This window comes from Budorcas taxicolor, chromosome 10 (assembly GCF_023091745.1).
Source record: "Budorcas taxicolor isolate Tak-1 chromosome 10, Takin1.1, whole genome shotgun sequence".
Taxonomy (NCBI): Eukaryota; Metazoa; Chordata; class Mammalia; order Artiodactyla; family Bovidae; genus Budorcas; species Budorcas taxicolor.
In genome coordinates this window covers 83,719,366-83,736,228 of record NC_068919.1, presented here as the reverse complement: position 1 = coordinate 83,736,228, position 16,863 = coordinate 83,719,366, and the positions used below count along the sequence as shown (strand labels likewise).

Below are 16,863 nucleotides of genomic sequence, written 5' to 3'. Positions count from 1 at the left end.
TATTATTCTGAGGCAGTGTTTTGTGAGGGTCCTTCTTCCAGCTCTCATTAGGAGGAAGGGGCCACAGGAGGGGAAGGTTCCAAATGCCTGGCCTGGCTAATGGAGCATTAGGGTGTTCATGTACTAATTAACAGGCTCTGCCAGCGCTTGGGAGCCTCCCCCATGCACCTGGTGCCACCTGAAGCCCCTAACCAGCCCTGCTCGGGAAGAAAGTTTGGGCAAAGGGTGGGAAGGCTGGTGGCCTTTCAGAGTCAGGTTCATATCCTTAAAGTGCCCTGAAGCCTAAATAGATAAGAAAAGTCAGTTACTGGCCAGTCAGAGCTTCACGCACCAGGAGAGACCGCTGATTGCCCACCCTTTGGGGGTGGAGGGTACAAGGTCCTCCTATGAAATGAAGCCCATGCAAGGCAAGGTAGTCCGGTAGCTCTCAGAGAAGGAAAAAAACAGACACTGTAGAACGTAACCAAATGCTTGGAGATGGAGTTTGTGCAGAAGTTGAAAGCTGGTAAGAAACCCTGTCACCTGACCCCCTGGGACCATCCACCTTGGCCCACTGCCTGTGTCCTCCCTTCCTGCGCCGCATTACCTCCCCGTGATGCCTGAATCCTGCTGGAAACAGAAGAGACTGGAGCATCCCTCTGGAAATGCAATTTCTTGGCTTTATCATAAAGCCTCAATGGAAGTCCAAATACCCTGCAGAAGCCCCACAGGCAACGGAAAGACTTTCACCAGCTCCATTTCCGCTGCTCAGAAGGCAGAGGGCCAAAAACAAGGAGCAATTAGCAACTGTTCATTAAAAAAATACAACACAATGAAAATAGGTAACAAAAAGATAAAGAAAAATTCATCACAGCATTTTGATAGCAACGCAGTTGATATCCTTGAACTTCTACCGCTCCAACAAAGGAAAGAAAGTCAAGCAAATCAGCTGTGGCCTGAAGCCTCAGAGACTGAAGACAGCAAGCAGCAATGAGACTCTTGGTGGGAAAAGAGTATTTGAAAATAAATGTCTCCAGGCACCAACGCTATGCTTCTGCTCACAGCCAAGAGATGCGAGGCATGGATGGTGTTTGGAACAGCGAAAGGAAAGGGAAAACAAATCTGTAGGCAAATAATCATTTATGAGAAAAATCATCTCTGAAGATTTAAAGCAACATATTTGTCACGCTGTACCTTTTCAGTCGGTCAATCAGCCATGCTTTTCTTTTTTTAAAAAATAATTGCGTTCATTTATTTTTAGTTGTGCTAGGCCTCCATTGCTCCAGGGGCCTTTCTCTAGCTGCGGCAAGTAGGGGCTACCTTTGAGTTGCGGTTCGAGGGCTTCTCATTGCGGTGGCTTCAGCGGTTGCGGCTCCCAGGCTCTAGAGCGCAGGCTCAGCAGCTGCAGTACATGGTGTTAGCTGCTCTGACGCAGATGGTATCTTCACAGACCAGGGATCCCACCCATGTCTCCTGCATTGGCAGGCAGATTCTCTACCACTGAGCCACCAGGGAAGCCCCAGTCCTGCTTTTCTAGATCAGAGAAATTGACTGTCCACCCGGATGTATTCTTGGGAATCAGTGATGAACCAATGATGCTAAGCAACTTGCTTTCCTTAAAAGGGAATGTTTTCTCTAAAAGGGCATGCTCTGGTCTGGAGCAGGTAAACCATCAATGAGTGAGAGCGGTAGTACTGGTTAAATCAGTACTTCTGTTTTTGAACAGAGTTGTAAAGGAAGGTATAATAAGGGTTTATGGCAGGTGGCAGAGAAATATTTGCTTTTGATATGTCATGTTTAACTGGAAGCATGCAAATAAATAGGTCATGAACCTCCAGTTCAAAGAAGCCACTGAAGAGAACTTAGATGTGTGGGAGACAGCCACAGTCTCGGGGAGCAGATAAATTAGTGGGGCTAATAAGAGTCATAAGGATGGCATGACTCTCACAGCATTTATGATATACATAAATTTATGATATACATAAATGCTGTGAGAACGCAGGGGGAAGGATTATGCCCAGTTGGATCATGGGGTTTTACAGGAAGAACAGGCCAATGGGCAGGAAAAAGATCCAAGGCTTCTAGGAACTCAATGGCATCCACAAAGGCATGTAAGTGAGGAACTGGGAACTGTTCAGATTAACTGGGATAGAGACTTCATGTATTGGAGAGAAAGGAAACCAAACTGGAGGGTTATTTAGGGTTACACGTAGAGAGTTTTAAATGCCAGGAGGACGGATCTAGACTTTACTAGCAGACATGAGTGGGTGGCTAGTAGCTGGAGACCACGTGGTAGATGATCACAAAGCCCCACAGCACCCAGCGTGGTATTAAAGGGAAGACAGTGGGTCGTCTGCTGTTATAGCTGTCCTTTCTGATGAGGTCTGTGCTTTAAATATGCAAGTTGGCCTTTCGAGGAAAAACTCACTCTCCTAATAAAAGGTGAATATTTATTATGATGACACAGAAACCACCATACACAAAGTACAATCCTCTAACACCCTAAAATACATACATGCGCACATTGTACATAAATTTATATTATCAATATAAAAATACATCAATAACATTTCTAAGGACAGCAAATACAAAACCAATAAATACTGCAATTCTAAAACATCTACGTATATTAAGTGCTGGTGGATAAGATGACAGTAAAAGGAAGAGGCCAAAGCAGACCCCAAAACCAGTTTACAGACTGGAGTTGGTTTCAGGGAGGTACCCCAATGTTCTCCATCTATTTCTCAATTTCCCTAAGCACTTACAAGTGCCTGACACCATCAACTCTCAAAAAACAGAGCAAAGTTAGAATCTGACATTGTGGCATTATTTTTTTGCACAGCCCTCCTTCCTTCTCTCTCCCCATCTTTTACATTCTTTAACCGCATTTAAGACAAAGGAATGTCAATGATAAGCTTTACTTAAAATCAACACCTCTATAGCCTAACCTTATATATCGCATCCAAACAGAATGTTTGCCTTCTCATACTCTCTTTTAATGTCTTGTGTTAAATTCCACCCACCCTGATCAATAAGTAAAACTGCATGGATGGTCAAAGGAAGCAAATGAAAGAAAAATCCAACCTTAATTCTAGCATGGGAAACAAGGCACAAGTGTCAGAAAATGGCTAATGGACCAGCTATTAAACTGAGCAGTGCTGTGCCCTAGCCAAACAGTCAGCATCCAGACCTTGACCACAACATCCCTAGTGTCTAAACACTAACACATTACTGCCACACGGATCTTCTTTTCATAAAGTTTAGGAAAGCCCATGAACTTCTCAAAATAACAGAAGCTGGGGGCTAACTTACAAGACAAAATAAGGAGAATACTTATAATCAATTTTAAACATGGGCTAGATTTTCAGGTCTTTATATAGATAATGGACAAAGAGCGCCATAAGAATTGTAGAGTCAAGAAATTCTTTCTCTTGTGTGTGTGTATTTCTGTTATATGAGTGAACTATTTAATCTGTGCTATGAGATGGGATAGCGGGGCAGGCAAAATATTGCCACCATTCCACAGCACATTCCCTTAAGGTCAATTACAATTTCTAGTTTTTAATCAAATGGGAACTCCTGCACTCAATCCCCTTCTCCTATCTTTCAGGCCATAACTACTTTCTCACTTGAATCTGTATCAGATTAAGCAGAACTCAAAAGTCCTTTCCATCATCTTTACGCTAGTCTTGATATCTAGAACCCAATGCAACCCTGCATGCGCCTTTCACTGTACAAGCTAATCCCAGGAGGGACTTGGTACACAGGGATCCCGCTCTCTGGAGTCAGACATATGGGGGGGCCTTGGAGGTGGGGAACAGAAGGCACTGGGGGATGCAACTATCATGAGAGGTGTAGAATTTCAAAAGCATTTCTCTAGCTGGGGATTCCTGGAACCTAGTATACACTGGTGGGTTTGCAGGTCAAACTGCACCCTGATCTGACTCTAACTGGTCCAGAATCTAACTAGCCTCTGGTCTCCTAGCATCATAAATACTTCCTAAGAGATGAAGTACAATTCAAAGGAACTCATCCAAGCAACATGTCTCAACTGACTTTGCCATCACTGAATCAAATCAACTGTAAGATCCTGGAGCTCCTGAATCACTTCTGGAAATGAGAAAGCAGGACTTTGACCTTTAAGAATGATATGCTCTCTGGTGTCACCATCCGAGGTTGAGATGGTCAAAGTCTGGAAGCTGATGGAATAACTGCACCGATCCTTGGGTAGAACAGATTCTTCTCTTGCTGCCGAACGTCCTCAGAGGCGCAGAGTGCCAGAAGCAGGGGAGAGGGTGAATTCTGGAGTGCACCCTCCGGCCTCTGGTCAGGAAGCAGTGAGGTGTGCATCTTCAGAGCTGCACTGGGAAGGACGCATGGTTCCAGGCCCCAGGACATCCTGTCCACAAGCAGCTGCTACTTCTTGGGCTTCTCTAGAATGTTGAGGAATTTCCCCCGTGTCATCTCTCTGGCTGGAATCACAAAGTGCATGAAAGGTCAATAAACACCTAAACTCTAAAAAAGGGTTCACAGGAAGACTTGAGAATGCACAATGACATAATTGTATACAAAGTTGCTATCCTAACAGATTCCATCCGTACTAACTTCCAAAAAGAGGGAAACACATACCACTCTTGACAACTATAGTAATTACCAACACTGTCCTGAAGTTGGTAATTACTATAAGGTGCAGGCCAACTGGGGAAAATCTTTATCATTTACCCTGTTAAAAAAATCACCAGGGAGCTCCCCCCAAATCCCCCTCTCCCTCAAGAATGTAACCTAAGACTCATGTTCACTGTCTCAGGAGGTTTGCTTCTGGAGGCTAAAATCCAACCAAGATCACAGTCTTTTCTAGATTGTTGGTCTCTGGACATTTATAATCTCAAATCAAAATCAGAGATCATTTACCCCATCTCTCAGGAGTGGTAGTCCCTGGACACTGTAATATAACAAGGTTTATATTCCCTCAGTGCGGTTCATCTGTGGATGGAGTAATAAAGTAGGGTTTATAGAGCTTTGGTCTTCTCTCTCTTGGCATTGTCAGTCCTTAGATATTTAATATAGCCAGGCAAGGTTTATGTGTCTTTCTCTGACTTTCAGCACCATCAATCTTTGAATGCTGTAGTTACAAGAGGGTTTATACAGCTACTTTCCTACATATGAGGCTCTGAAAATGAAAGTAAAACATTTCTCAATTACAAGACCCACTCTAGAAGCCCCCAGTTTTAGCTCGGTCAAGCAAATTCTCAAAAATCATATGTGGCATAATCCCCTTCATCCTTATCCCTATGTCTCTTAAATGGATCCTCTTTTTATGTCTCTTCAATGGATGTAACCGTGCTGAAAGTTTTCTATAGCTGGCCGTGGAGTCCGGAAGTCTGGAACCACACAGTGGACACACAGCAGGCTGCAGTGCCCTCTGGCCTCCCAGGGACATGTCTCCATCTTGGCCAAAGGAGAGAGATGACTAGGGAGGCACCTGCTGAAGGACCTTTACCCTAGGTTCCGTGCTTTCCTTCCCAGCAGAGCAAATGCTGCTAGATGACGGGTGCCCACTTCCCACCCCTACCACCCATATTGAATAGCTCTTGGTTTAGTTCTACAAGAAATAAATAAAACAGTACAAACTTCGTAACCACAGGAAAGTTTTAGGTAACGGTAGTCTACTCATTCCCCATCTTTCTCAAGTTCAAAGCTCCAACAAAGGAAAAGGAAATCCCATTAACTAGGAATGGAAGCCCCAGTGCTGGGTCTTATCCCATGTGCCCACAACCCTACCCTGGCCAAAATCAAACTGACCATTCCTTCAGTGGGTTTATGCCGAACTCCATACATACAAAGTTCCTATAAGACTTGCAATTACTTGTTGATATGACTGTCTTCCTTCATGGAAATGTAAGAACTGAGGGCAGAGGTAGTATTTTACTATTGTTTATATCCCCAGCACCTAGCACAGCACTGAACCAAGTATCTGCTGATAAATGCTGGCTAGATGAATGATGATACACAAAAGAACTGTAACCAAGCAGGCACACAGTAAAGTCAGTTTCCTTCCCTTTCACAGACAAACAGTAAGACTTCTTAAGTGACCCTCACTGCTCCACTCTCTACATTGTGGGACTCTTTTAAAATTTACCTTGCTTGTTTGGCAGGAAAAGTCATTTCCCTTGATGAAAGTAATACCAGATTTATGGAGAGATCCAGGCACAGGACTAACTACTCTGGTAGAAATCCAAACAAGTGTTTTCTTGACCAAGGGAGGCAGCATGGACTTCTTTCAGAGAATACAGGCTCTCAATTAAGTTCCAACTCTAGTATTTGGCAGCTGGATGACACCTTGAGTTGGGTAGGATCTCTGAGCCCCAGTTTCCTCATCTGTAAAATGAGTAGCATATTATTGCCACCTTGGGTATTGCATTCTTGGGTATTCAGCCATGATCACGCTTAGTGCAGTGGTAGTATTATTAACACATCACCTTTCAGAGGAAGTTGGTAGTCTGCTTCTTCCCGTGTATGCAGTATTTCCTGAGTGAATAAGTGAGGGGATTGTGATAAGGCAGACTAGCAATCTCAAACATCCCAATTCTTGGACTCTTCCCCTCAGCCTGATCCTGTAGGAAATGACTATTTATACTTTTGTTCAGAGTGGGTCTCATCATTTATTCCTCCTTGGATAGGTTTTCTGTCTATTCTCCAGTGCTTACTAATGACCTTAAACACAGCATCCAATGATCCTCCAGCACGGCTAGAAGCAGGTGCTTTAGAAATCAGACTTGGGTAATAAAAAAACTCAGTGGGTAGAACTGAGCCTTGTTTCAAAAATCCTAGGCTCAGAGCACTGTACTGATCTTACTAATTATTTCTGCCTCTTGCACTTCATATAACCCAATTCTTTACTGTTTTTTCCCCAAATGGGAAAATGACCAATATTTTAAGACCTAAAATTCTACAAGATCCAATCTATTCGAGGGATCAAAAGGATTTAAAAAGAGAAATAAATGGATATTCCAAAGTCTCTCAGTGGCAAGCTCTCCTTGAATTTAACCAATCCTTTTTAACAACCCCCTTTCCACTCAATCATTCCTCCCCCTTCAACCTAATCTAAGTACACAGAGCTGCAGCAAAACCACCGTAAAAGTAGAAGTAATTCAAAAGACATCATCTTCTACATGGGAGGGGAGAAAGTTTTCCTACTCGCTGGTCCTATATAGGAGATATACGAATTCCTGACATAGCTGCTCCCTAAAAGAGGGCTGTGCCCTATAAATCACATCCTAAGCACCAACCCCTTTCTGTGCACAGAGAAATTGCTGTGGGTCAGCGGCTGCTCCAGAGCACGTGCCTGCCTGTTCTCTTGTCATCAGCGATGTTAACATCTCTGATTAATTCATATACCCCTGGTTTTATTCCTCATCTCTTTATCCTTGGCTCTCCTGTTCTACTGCAGTACGAAGATTCTTACCGACCTGCTACAGTAATCACCGCCTGCTAACCGCACCCCCCAAACCTAGTGAAATTGTTTAGTGATGCCAACCGCGCTTTTAATTTGCAAGACAGCAGACACAGAGGTAATTTATACCAACATCTGTTCATTTTTGACTTCTGAAACAAACTCGCACATGCTGCTACAAAATCCCATTAGGAGTAGAGAGACAGCCTTCTGCTACTATTCCGTATTCCTCTTATACACACACACGCACACACCTTCCAGTAAGATTTTATATGTAAATATATTTTACTACTCCCACCAAGGATCTCAAATCCCGTTGGGGAAAAAACTTCAGAGAAGACGACAGCTTGCTGACAGAGGAGATGAAGGTATTTCTACGTCCTCCTGCCTAGTTCCATCCCTTCTTCTCAGTATAATCCTTGCATTAACAGTCAGGGTAAGATTATCCGCTCCTCAGCTTGTCAATTCTGATTTCTGCCTTCTCTCCTGCTTCTTTTCCCCCCACAATATTTCAGAAGACTGTCCTGGGGACAATAAAATTGCTAGAATTTTATCTGGAGTCAACACCATTTCTTAACTATCTTCTAGTTCCGGATTAATTCTCTAGGATTATAAGACTCAACAGAAAGGCAACACTGCTACCAAAGTCTAATCACTAAGCCAAGAGGGATCCATTGGTCCTTAGCCACCACAGTGTATGCTGTACAGAGGAGAAGAACAACCTCCACATCAAGTTGTGATTTACCGGTCCTGCTAGGCTGGGCACAGACCATAAACTGAGAAAGCCACAATCAAGACTCTCACCAAAGGGTGAACATGTGAACTGCTGTGGAGTGAGCGACAGGGGACAACGTGTACACATTTAAAGACAACAAATGGATAAACTAAAATCAACTTCCAGGTTGATGTCGGTTCTATTACCCTTTCACAGGTTCCCTAGGGCTGTCAGGTTCGTGGCAGTTGTAAATACCTGGGTACACGTTAGAGAGGTCAGGGCTGAAGGGAGGGCTCCATCCTGCTTGCGGTGAAGGTGGTGTGTGCTTGAATGTAATCTCTTCTCTAGACTCTCCAATTCCTCCAGCCTACACTCAGCCTTGCCTCTGGCTCCCTTTCCACAATGACTATCCCCAAACTGCCGTCTCTGCAGTAAATTTTCTGGTGGCTGGTTGAAAAAGATTTCAGTGGTACAGATTGATTTCTCACCGGTGAGGGGATGAGGGATTACCAGAGGCACCCTGGTTAACGAGATTGGGTGCACAAGCTCTCACGAGACCAGCCCTCTCTGCCAGGGCTCTGCACCTTTCGCCCATGACATATGGGTTTCATTACGGGAAGATTTTCCAGATTATAACTTTGAGGCAATTGCCTGATAAAATTCTGCTTGGCTTTAAGACAGGAAACAATCAAAAGATTAAGTAACTTTTAATGAAATGGAAGAAACTCACAGCATTTGGTTTTCAGTTCTAATGCAAACTATTTTAAATATTTCTGTGCCTCAATATAATTAAAAATTTAGTGAGGTAGAAGAGAGTTACTTTTCACTGGTTCTCTCACATCCTGAAGAGCAACAACAGACTGTTCAGGAGACTCTAATATGAGTGGCCAGGAAACAAAGGGGACAGCATAGTGTTGTGAAAAGAGCAGGGCTTTTATTTGTTTTAATTTTTTGGCCGCCGATGTAGCTTTCAGGACTAGTTCCCCGACCAGGGACTGAACCCAGGCTCCCAGCAGTGCAAGCATGGAGTCCTAACCATTGGACTGCCAGGGAATTCCCAAGAGCAGGGTTTTTAGCCTTCGCCAGGCTCGGATTCAAAATCCCAGCTCCCATACTGAGCCTGAGCCACCATGGGCAAGTCGCCAGAGTCATCTCTCTGTGTTTCAAACGCCTCATCTGTTCAAGGTGGGGTTAATACAAGGGTCACACAGGCATTTGGTAAATGCTAGCTACTATATGACTCTTTCTTTCATCTCAAACAGGAAGTTTATTTAAGCTACAAGATGCTTAATGGGAAAATTATCAAGGATTCATTTCTCTTAGAGCAATTTATCCCTGCTTTAAGACAGATTGCCCTACATATAACAGCTAATGTACAAAAAAGTTAAAAACCGCCTTGGGTTTTACAGTGATAAAGTGAAAAATATTAAAAAAATTCTCCAATTGAACAGGAGAATTGTATGCAAGGATTTTTGTTTGTTTTCTATTAAACAGTAAGAGCAAAATAACTTACTGGAATATGAAAGACAAGGGCTGAATGAGCACGCCACTGATGGAGGATAGGAGGGGGACTGTCACAGAACCTGAATTCTGCTCCAGTTGTTGTCCATCAAAACATAACATTGTATTTAGTTTTTTTTTTTTTAAAGGGGGTGGGTAATATGCTCATCTACATCACCAGTTAATTGAAGTACAGTAAAGAGTGAGGAAGGCATACAGGAAAAAATAGAAAAAGCCATACTGTAGCAGTGAGGACGTGGGAAAACTGAACTGCAGTCTTCTAGCTGAGCATGTCTTCTTGGTCTGAGGGAACTGACTTCTGGAGTAAAGAGCAAGTTCCCTTCAAAGCAGACACCTCCTGTCTGCTGCTGGAACACACCGACTACATCTTGGCTAGTACAGTACGGATTTCTCTGTTCTATCGTGTACTCCTTTCTCACTTCTTAACTGCACTTCAAGTAACTGGTGATGTACAAGAGCATATTCCTTTAAAACAAAAAAAACCCCTAAATGACCAATGTTATGTTTTGATTGACAACAAATGGGGCAGAATTCTGGTTCTATGACAGTCCCCCCTTCCTCCTCAGTGGCGTGCTCATTCAGCTCTTGTCTTTCCTATTCCTGTAAGTTATTTTGCTCTTACAGTGTGTCTGCTTCATGAATTGGCTGCCCATTAAATCGGAATCTAATCTACCTGATTGACAAACCCTATCTTTCATAGTAAACCTTCATTAGTTAACTAAGCGGTATATGCTTAATCTGTGTGCCACAGAACTGTCCTGCCCTGCCACCTTCAAATTAACACGATGACTGTTCTTAGTTTTCATTAATATGATGACTCCTTCCTTGGGCATCCATTGGCCACAAGGAACAATGGCATCTCCTCAGCTGCCATGTCACAAAAGAGGGACCAGGTCAGTCCCGACTGAGCATACAAGCAGCATCAGGAGTGGCAAAAACGGGAAGAACTATTTATTTTTTAAAAGATCTCAAATGTGAAAGGAAACACGACTGTCTTGCATTTGTGTAACAGGTTTACTCTGGAGGCTCAAACCTGGGTACTAGTTGGGGCAGCAACCTTCCTTAACTGTATGAGCAGCTCCTTCTAGTAAAAAGGAGCACATAAAACCCTAGTTAATTTGGTTTAAATCAATGTGTTAAATGGTTATCTATTTAACTAGATTTATAGAAGATACTTTGTGGAAATGATGTGCCATAGGTTTTGATTACAGTTTTGACTTTTCTTTAACAAATATTTTTTGGTTGAAAGTGTTCTAACAATGAAGAGGGACCTGGTAGTCATCAGTGTGCACTGTGCAGGAGAGAAGCATGAAGGCGGTGGATCAACAGCTTAGTCACGTAGAGACCCGACCTACAAGGTTCTAGGTATGAGGGAAAATTCACATAAATGAGAAGTGGCCTTGGAGACAGTTAGCTAGCAGTTCACGGGTATCTTGGTACATCAGAGGAGAACAAAGGAAACTGATGTGATTCATAGAGCCGATGTCTCTCTCACAGGAATGGGGAGGGAAGGGTTTCCTGTCACTCTGGCATAGAGCTGGCACACAGCAGAGCAGTGCCCGAGCAGGCTGTGAGGCTGAGATACCTCACCATGCTCCAGTCAGACCTCCACACAAAACCTACCACTAAGTGATCGATAATTCAAGTCAAGGACAAAGTACTTTATAGTGCCTCTGATGGGAGAGCAGCAAGGGCTGGGGCCACTGTCAAGAACAGAAGGTGCTATGAACTGGGCATGAAGTCCCTGGATGAGAAGGGCTCCTGGGACCTCATTAGAACACTGGTGGCCCTCAGAAAAAGGTAGAATTGTAATAAGGTCCACAGACCATCCTCAATCAACTCAGGGGAGAGTCAACCCAAGTAAGAGTATGTGGGAGAAATCTCTCTTTTCTCTATATAAAAGCAGCCTTTGAAAGCAGACAGAGGCCTTTGCCCAAAATTCCCTGGGCATAAGCATTTCAAAAGGACAATGAAATACATATCTAAGGAAAGAACAGCCTGGGTGCCTCTGTGACCAAACATATCATTGACTATGAAAATCTTCATCCTAAGAATTCTCAAAAAATCCTTTTGGGGGCAAACTTTCCAGATTCTGTTTCTATAGAGTGTTCTGTCTCTCTAACAGGACTTTTTCTTCCAAAAAGGGTGGCTTGGTTAAGAAGCGTGTTCTCTCCACTGAATTCAGAAAAAGATAATTTTATGTCAAACATTTTTTTTTTTTTTCAACTCAGTAAGGGTCATTTCCAGAGACTGTTTTATCTAAGAAGTAATATAAAAAAGAAAAGCCAGGACTCAACATATTGGTAAACACATTTGGACAGCTCCAATATGGAAAATAATTTTAATGCCTTTTCACAATGGAGGAAAAAAAAGACAGAAATATCCAGCCAACAGATTTATTCTCAGAATATAAAACATCAAGCAGGACCATAAAATATGGGAAGTGTCAGCCATGATGCCTGGAGATTGAAAGCAGAAGTAGAAGAATCTTAATTGTCAGGTATTTGAAAAATGTATTCAAGCAAAAGCCTGTGTTTCTCCATCAACTCTCTCAGTACTGCCCTCTTTCAAAAGCAAAACAAGACAAGATTTCAAATATTCAATCCTTTTTATCATCCTTCTCCCTACTAAACAATAAACCAAAACAACAAGCGGCCCCAAAGATCTGTGTTCAAGAAATGAGACCTAACAACTTCTTGTTTGTGGTGTTTCCCCTCCAGAGGGCCCACAGGCCTATTTCACTTGGTTCCCTTTCCAAGGGCGAACTCCACTGAGTGAAAGGCAATGAGATCAAAACAATGGATTAATACTCTTGGGGCAAACTTCTATTAAATGCTCATAAATTTTCACAGAACATTCACACTTCAGGGCCTGTACTTAATATAGATTGTGGTGAAACACTTACTATGACCAAAGGCTAGTAGATTCACACAGCCTTAATTTCCTCATTCATAAAGTAAGTATAGCAATAATAATCTATCATGTAAAGGTTAAGAAAGAGTGACTAGTCAAAGTGACTTCATCAGGACACAAAATATTTTGCCCCAAGTTAGAGTAATTTATTCACAGCCAATATCCCACTCTCAGGAAAATCAGACCAGGATCCCAGCGTAGATAAATTTCAAAGGGCTTGGACATTAAGAAACTTTCCTACTCATCCCCACCTCAGGGTGCTGGCAGTAGCAAACGTCTACAGAGGATGCAGGCCCCAGTCTTCCTGACCCCCAGGCCAGGGAAAGAGTTACATCTTCACACTGCGAGGCCAATAAAAACCTCTCTTGATTATAATTTAGATAAGAACCACTGGATTGAATAATAATGTCTGAAACTCCCCTAGCTGTTTCACCTTGAGACGTCCATCACTGGGTTAAACATGATGCTAATTGCATTTGGATTGATTAATTTCTCTCACTCCTGTCTATTCGAATAACGCTTAACAAAATAATCATAGCACCCAGAGCCAAATCTTTTCCGTCAAAGGAATGAAGCCATCAGAACAGGCAGAGATGAAAGAAATGAAGATGACCCGTAATTACTGCTACGGTGATATCATTACCATATTATACAAAATGAGTGTGGGGGGAGGGGGAGGAGGGAGGAGGGGCTGATATTATTTATATTTTTTAATGGAACGCTACAATCTAAGAATACAGATTTAACATCAAGTGGGACACATAGAAATATAGAACTTTAAAAAAATACAAATCTTGCTAATGAAATTGCAAAATCCAACAAACACTGAGGTCCAAGATACATCAAGTGTCTTGGGCTGTGAGCAGGTATTATTCACGCCACTATTTTTTCACCGCAATAACACTTTGTGTATGACTTACATGGAGATTTAAGATGCTTTCTTCATACCACAGCACTTCTGTAGTTACTGGAGAATTTTTCTTTAAGCCAGGGGATAATGTAATTTTATTTTAATTTTGTTAGAGGTGGCCTTGTTTGTATAATTAGAATCTTGAGTTTTAACTGCAGGTAGTTTCAGTTTAAGACACCAAAGAAAATGTCTATGTATCTTCATGCATGGTTCATAGGATGGTAGTATGGACTTAACTCACCAGCAAGGAAAAATATATTTCCCTACTTCCTTGTTGTTTGATAGGACTTTTTAATATATTATATATGATACAGAAAAACTTATGATAGCAAAGGATTTGAACTTTAGGTCTGAATCTATCACTTATTAGATAGTGATCTCAGGTAATTATGTAGCCTCTCTATGCCTCAGTTTCTTCATCTGTAAAATGGGGGTTTAGTACCTACCTGAGTCAGTTGTTGTAAGACTTAAGATGGTACATTTAGGTGCTCAGTAAGTGCTGGAACAAGAAAAAAACTTCCCCCTAAAATTTAATGGCTATTTACAGAACCTCACATGTTTTGATTATTTCATTTAGTGAAGTTATTTCAAATATACACTATAAAATACCTTGAATATAGATTTTAACAAATATTTGTGAAATAAATAAATAGGATACTTAGAAGGGGCATCATTTTAATAGGCTAGAAATATCTGGGGGATATTTTTGCTACAGTATTTTAAACAGAGAACCATAATTAAATTGAAAACAATAAAAACAGATATTGAAATTGTTTTACTTAACTTAGACAAGAAGACATGTTTTTCTATTTTCTTACATAAAAAATACTCCCACAGAAAATAAGCACATGTATTTTGATTACATGTATTTGTAGTCATTCAGTAGTAAATGTAAACAGGAAAAAAAAGACAACAAAACACTGTATTTCTGCCAGTGAAAACAAGAGATTAAACCATTTACAATGTTAACTCAGTGTTCTCTGCTTTCTTTCTGGTAAAGAGAGACAATGTATACAGTAAAAAGGATTTCTCTTGTCTGGCTTTGGAATTAGATGGGTCTAGCCTTGATTCAAATCCCAGCTCCCCATTTACAAGTTTTACGATCTCGAGCAAATAATTTTTCTGAGCATCAATTCTCTCATTCATAAAATGGGAATTATAAAATAGACACTGCAGAGTCTTGTGAGACAAAATGAGGTAAGAAAAGCCTTTATATTGTCTGGCACATAGTAGGAAAGTCTATAAATGGCAATGTTACTCATTTTTTTAATGTCCAATCTCAGTTCAAATGTCACCTTTTAAGGAGGCCTTCCGTGGCCACCTTATCCAAAGTGAGTACTCTTGGTTACTCTCTTTCATGTCAACACATTTACTTCCTTCACAGCACTTACCAAAATTTGAAATTAACTTTATTTACCTTCATGCTCCATGAAGTTCTATGGAGACTCCTCTATCTTGTTCGGTAACCAGAACAATACCAGGCATGTGGTAGGTGGTCAGCTATATGTATCTACTGAAATAATCTATTCATATATGAGGAAAGAGGAACTCTACTTCCTTTCAACTCTTAATTCAACACTGTGTATAAGAAATTTTGCCCCAGTAAAATTACCTATGTTTTTTATACCCTTTAACTCAGCAATTTTACTTCTAGGTAGCTATCCAAAGGTAAACCAACAAAAATATTAAATAGGGTATTCATATTCCTATTCATTCCAGCACTATCTGCAATAATTGAAGACTGGAAACAACCCAAATGTCCATCTTTACGGAGGGGACTCCTTATTATAGAGTACTGTTCAGCTGTAAAAATGAAGAAGAGACTATACATTGCTATGGAGCCATATCCAGAACATGTTGCTCTGGAAATACGCAGGAAAAAACCAAGGTGTGTATAGTAGATTACCTTATGTGGAAAATTAGGACATGGGGAAATACATAGGTATATTTACTTACATTTTCAAAAGAAGTAATGCAAAGATAAAGTTTAATATTACTTTTTACTAATAAAGATGATTACCTAGGAGAGGAAAAAGACCAGAGGGCAGGACAGAGGTAGAAGCAGACACTTTGTACTTTATTTTATACATTTTACTTTTGGACACTATATAAATATTTTATACATTAAAAAAATTCATTAGGGACTTCCCCGGTGGTCCAGCAGTTAAGATCCTGTGCTTCCACTGCTGGGGGCACAGGTTAGTTTTCTGGTCAGGGAATGAGATCCACAAGCCATGTGGCATGGCCAAAAAAAAAAAAAAAAATCATTAAATAGAAAAAAAGCAATCTCTAAAAATGGAAATAAACTAGAAATAACTCGAATCTCTGAAATTTGGCATAACCACACAGTACAAGTTTAAATAATTCTAAAAGACATATTCTGACTATATCCCTACAAGTAGATATCCTAAAGATACAAATGAGGCACAAAGAAATCTTAAATTACAGGCTTCCCTGGTGGCTCAGCATTCAGAAAACTAAGATCATGGCATCCGGTCCCATCACTTCATGGGAAATAGATGTGGAAACAGTGGAAACAGTGGCTGACTTTATTTTTCTGGGCTCCAAAATAACTGCAGATGGTGATTGCAGCAATGAAATTAAGACGCTACTCCTTGGAAGGAAACTCATGACCAACCTAGACAGCATATTAAAAAGCAGAGACATTACTTTGCCAACAAAGGTCCGTCTAGTCAAGGCTATGGTTTTTCCAGTAGTCATGTATGGATGTGAGAGTTGGACTATAAAGAAAGCTGAGCGTCGAAGAATTGATGCTTTTGAACTGTGGTGTTGGAGAAGACTCTTGATTGTCCCTTGATCTGCAAGGAGATCCAACCAGTCCATCCCAAAAGAGATCAGTCCTGGGTATTCATTGGAAGGACTGATGTTGAAGCTGAAACTCCAATACTTTGGCCACCTGATGCGAAGAGCTGACTCACTGGAAAAGAACCTGATGTTGGGAAAGATTGAGGGCAGGAGGAAAAGGGGACGACAGAGGATGAGATGGTTGGATGGCATCACCAACTCAATGGACATGGGTTTGGGTGAATTCTGGGAGTTGGTGATGGACAGGGAGGCCTGGTGTGCTGCAGTTCATGGGGTTGAAAAGAGTCGGATGCGACTGAACTGAACCGAACTGGTGGCTCAGTGGTAAAGAATCCACCTACCAATGCAGGAGACATGGGTTCAATTCTTGATCCAGGAAGATCCAACATGCTATGGAGCAACTAAGCCTGTGCACCACAACTATTGAGCCTCAGAGCCGCAACTACTAAGACGACATGCCCTAGAGCCCGTGCTCTGCAACAAGAAAAGCCACCGCAATGAGAAGCCCGCACATTTCAAAAAAATCGAAGTAAAAAATGTTATAAA

The 16,863-nt window shown here is 41.5% G+C and overlaps 1 protein-coding gene across 3 annotated transcripts in view; it reads right to left on the bottom strand.

Moving 5' to 3' along the window:
• Positions 1-2,416: 2,416 nt before the first annotated feature.
• The window catches only part of LIN52 (lin-52 DREAM MuvB core complex component), a 117,223-nt gene continuing 102,776 nt past the window's right edge, over positions 2,417-16,863 (bottom strand). For 2 of the 3 annotated variants that reach the window (XM_052646488.1, XM_052646489.1), the window contains exon 6: positions 2,417-4,451. In XM_052646488.1, coding sequence (XP_052502448.1) covers positions 4,396-4,451 — 56 coding nt within the window. In that variant the 3' untranslated portion in view covers positions 2,417-4,395. The remainder of the gene's footprint in view (positions 4,452-16,863) is intronic. The other variant, XM_052646490.1, reaches the window with a different exon arrangement.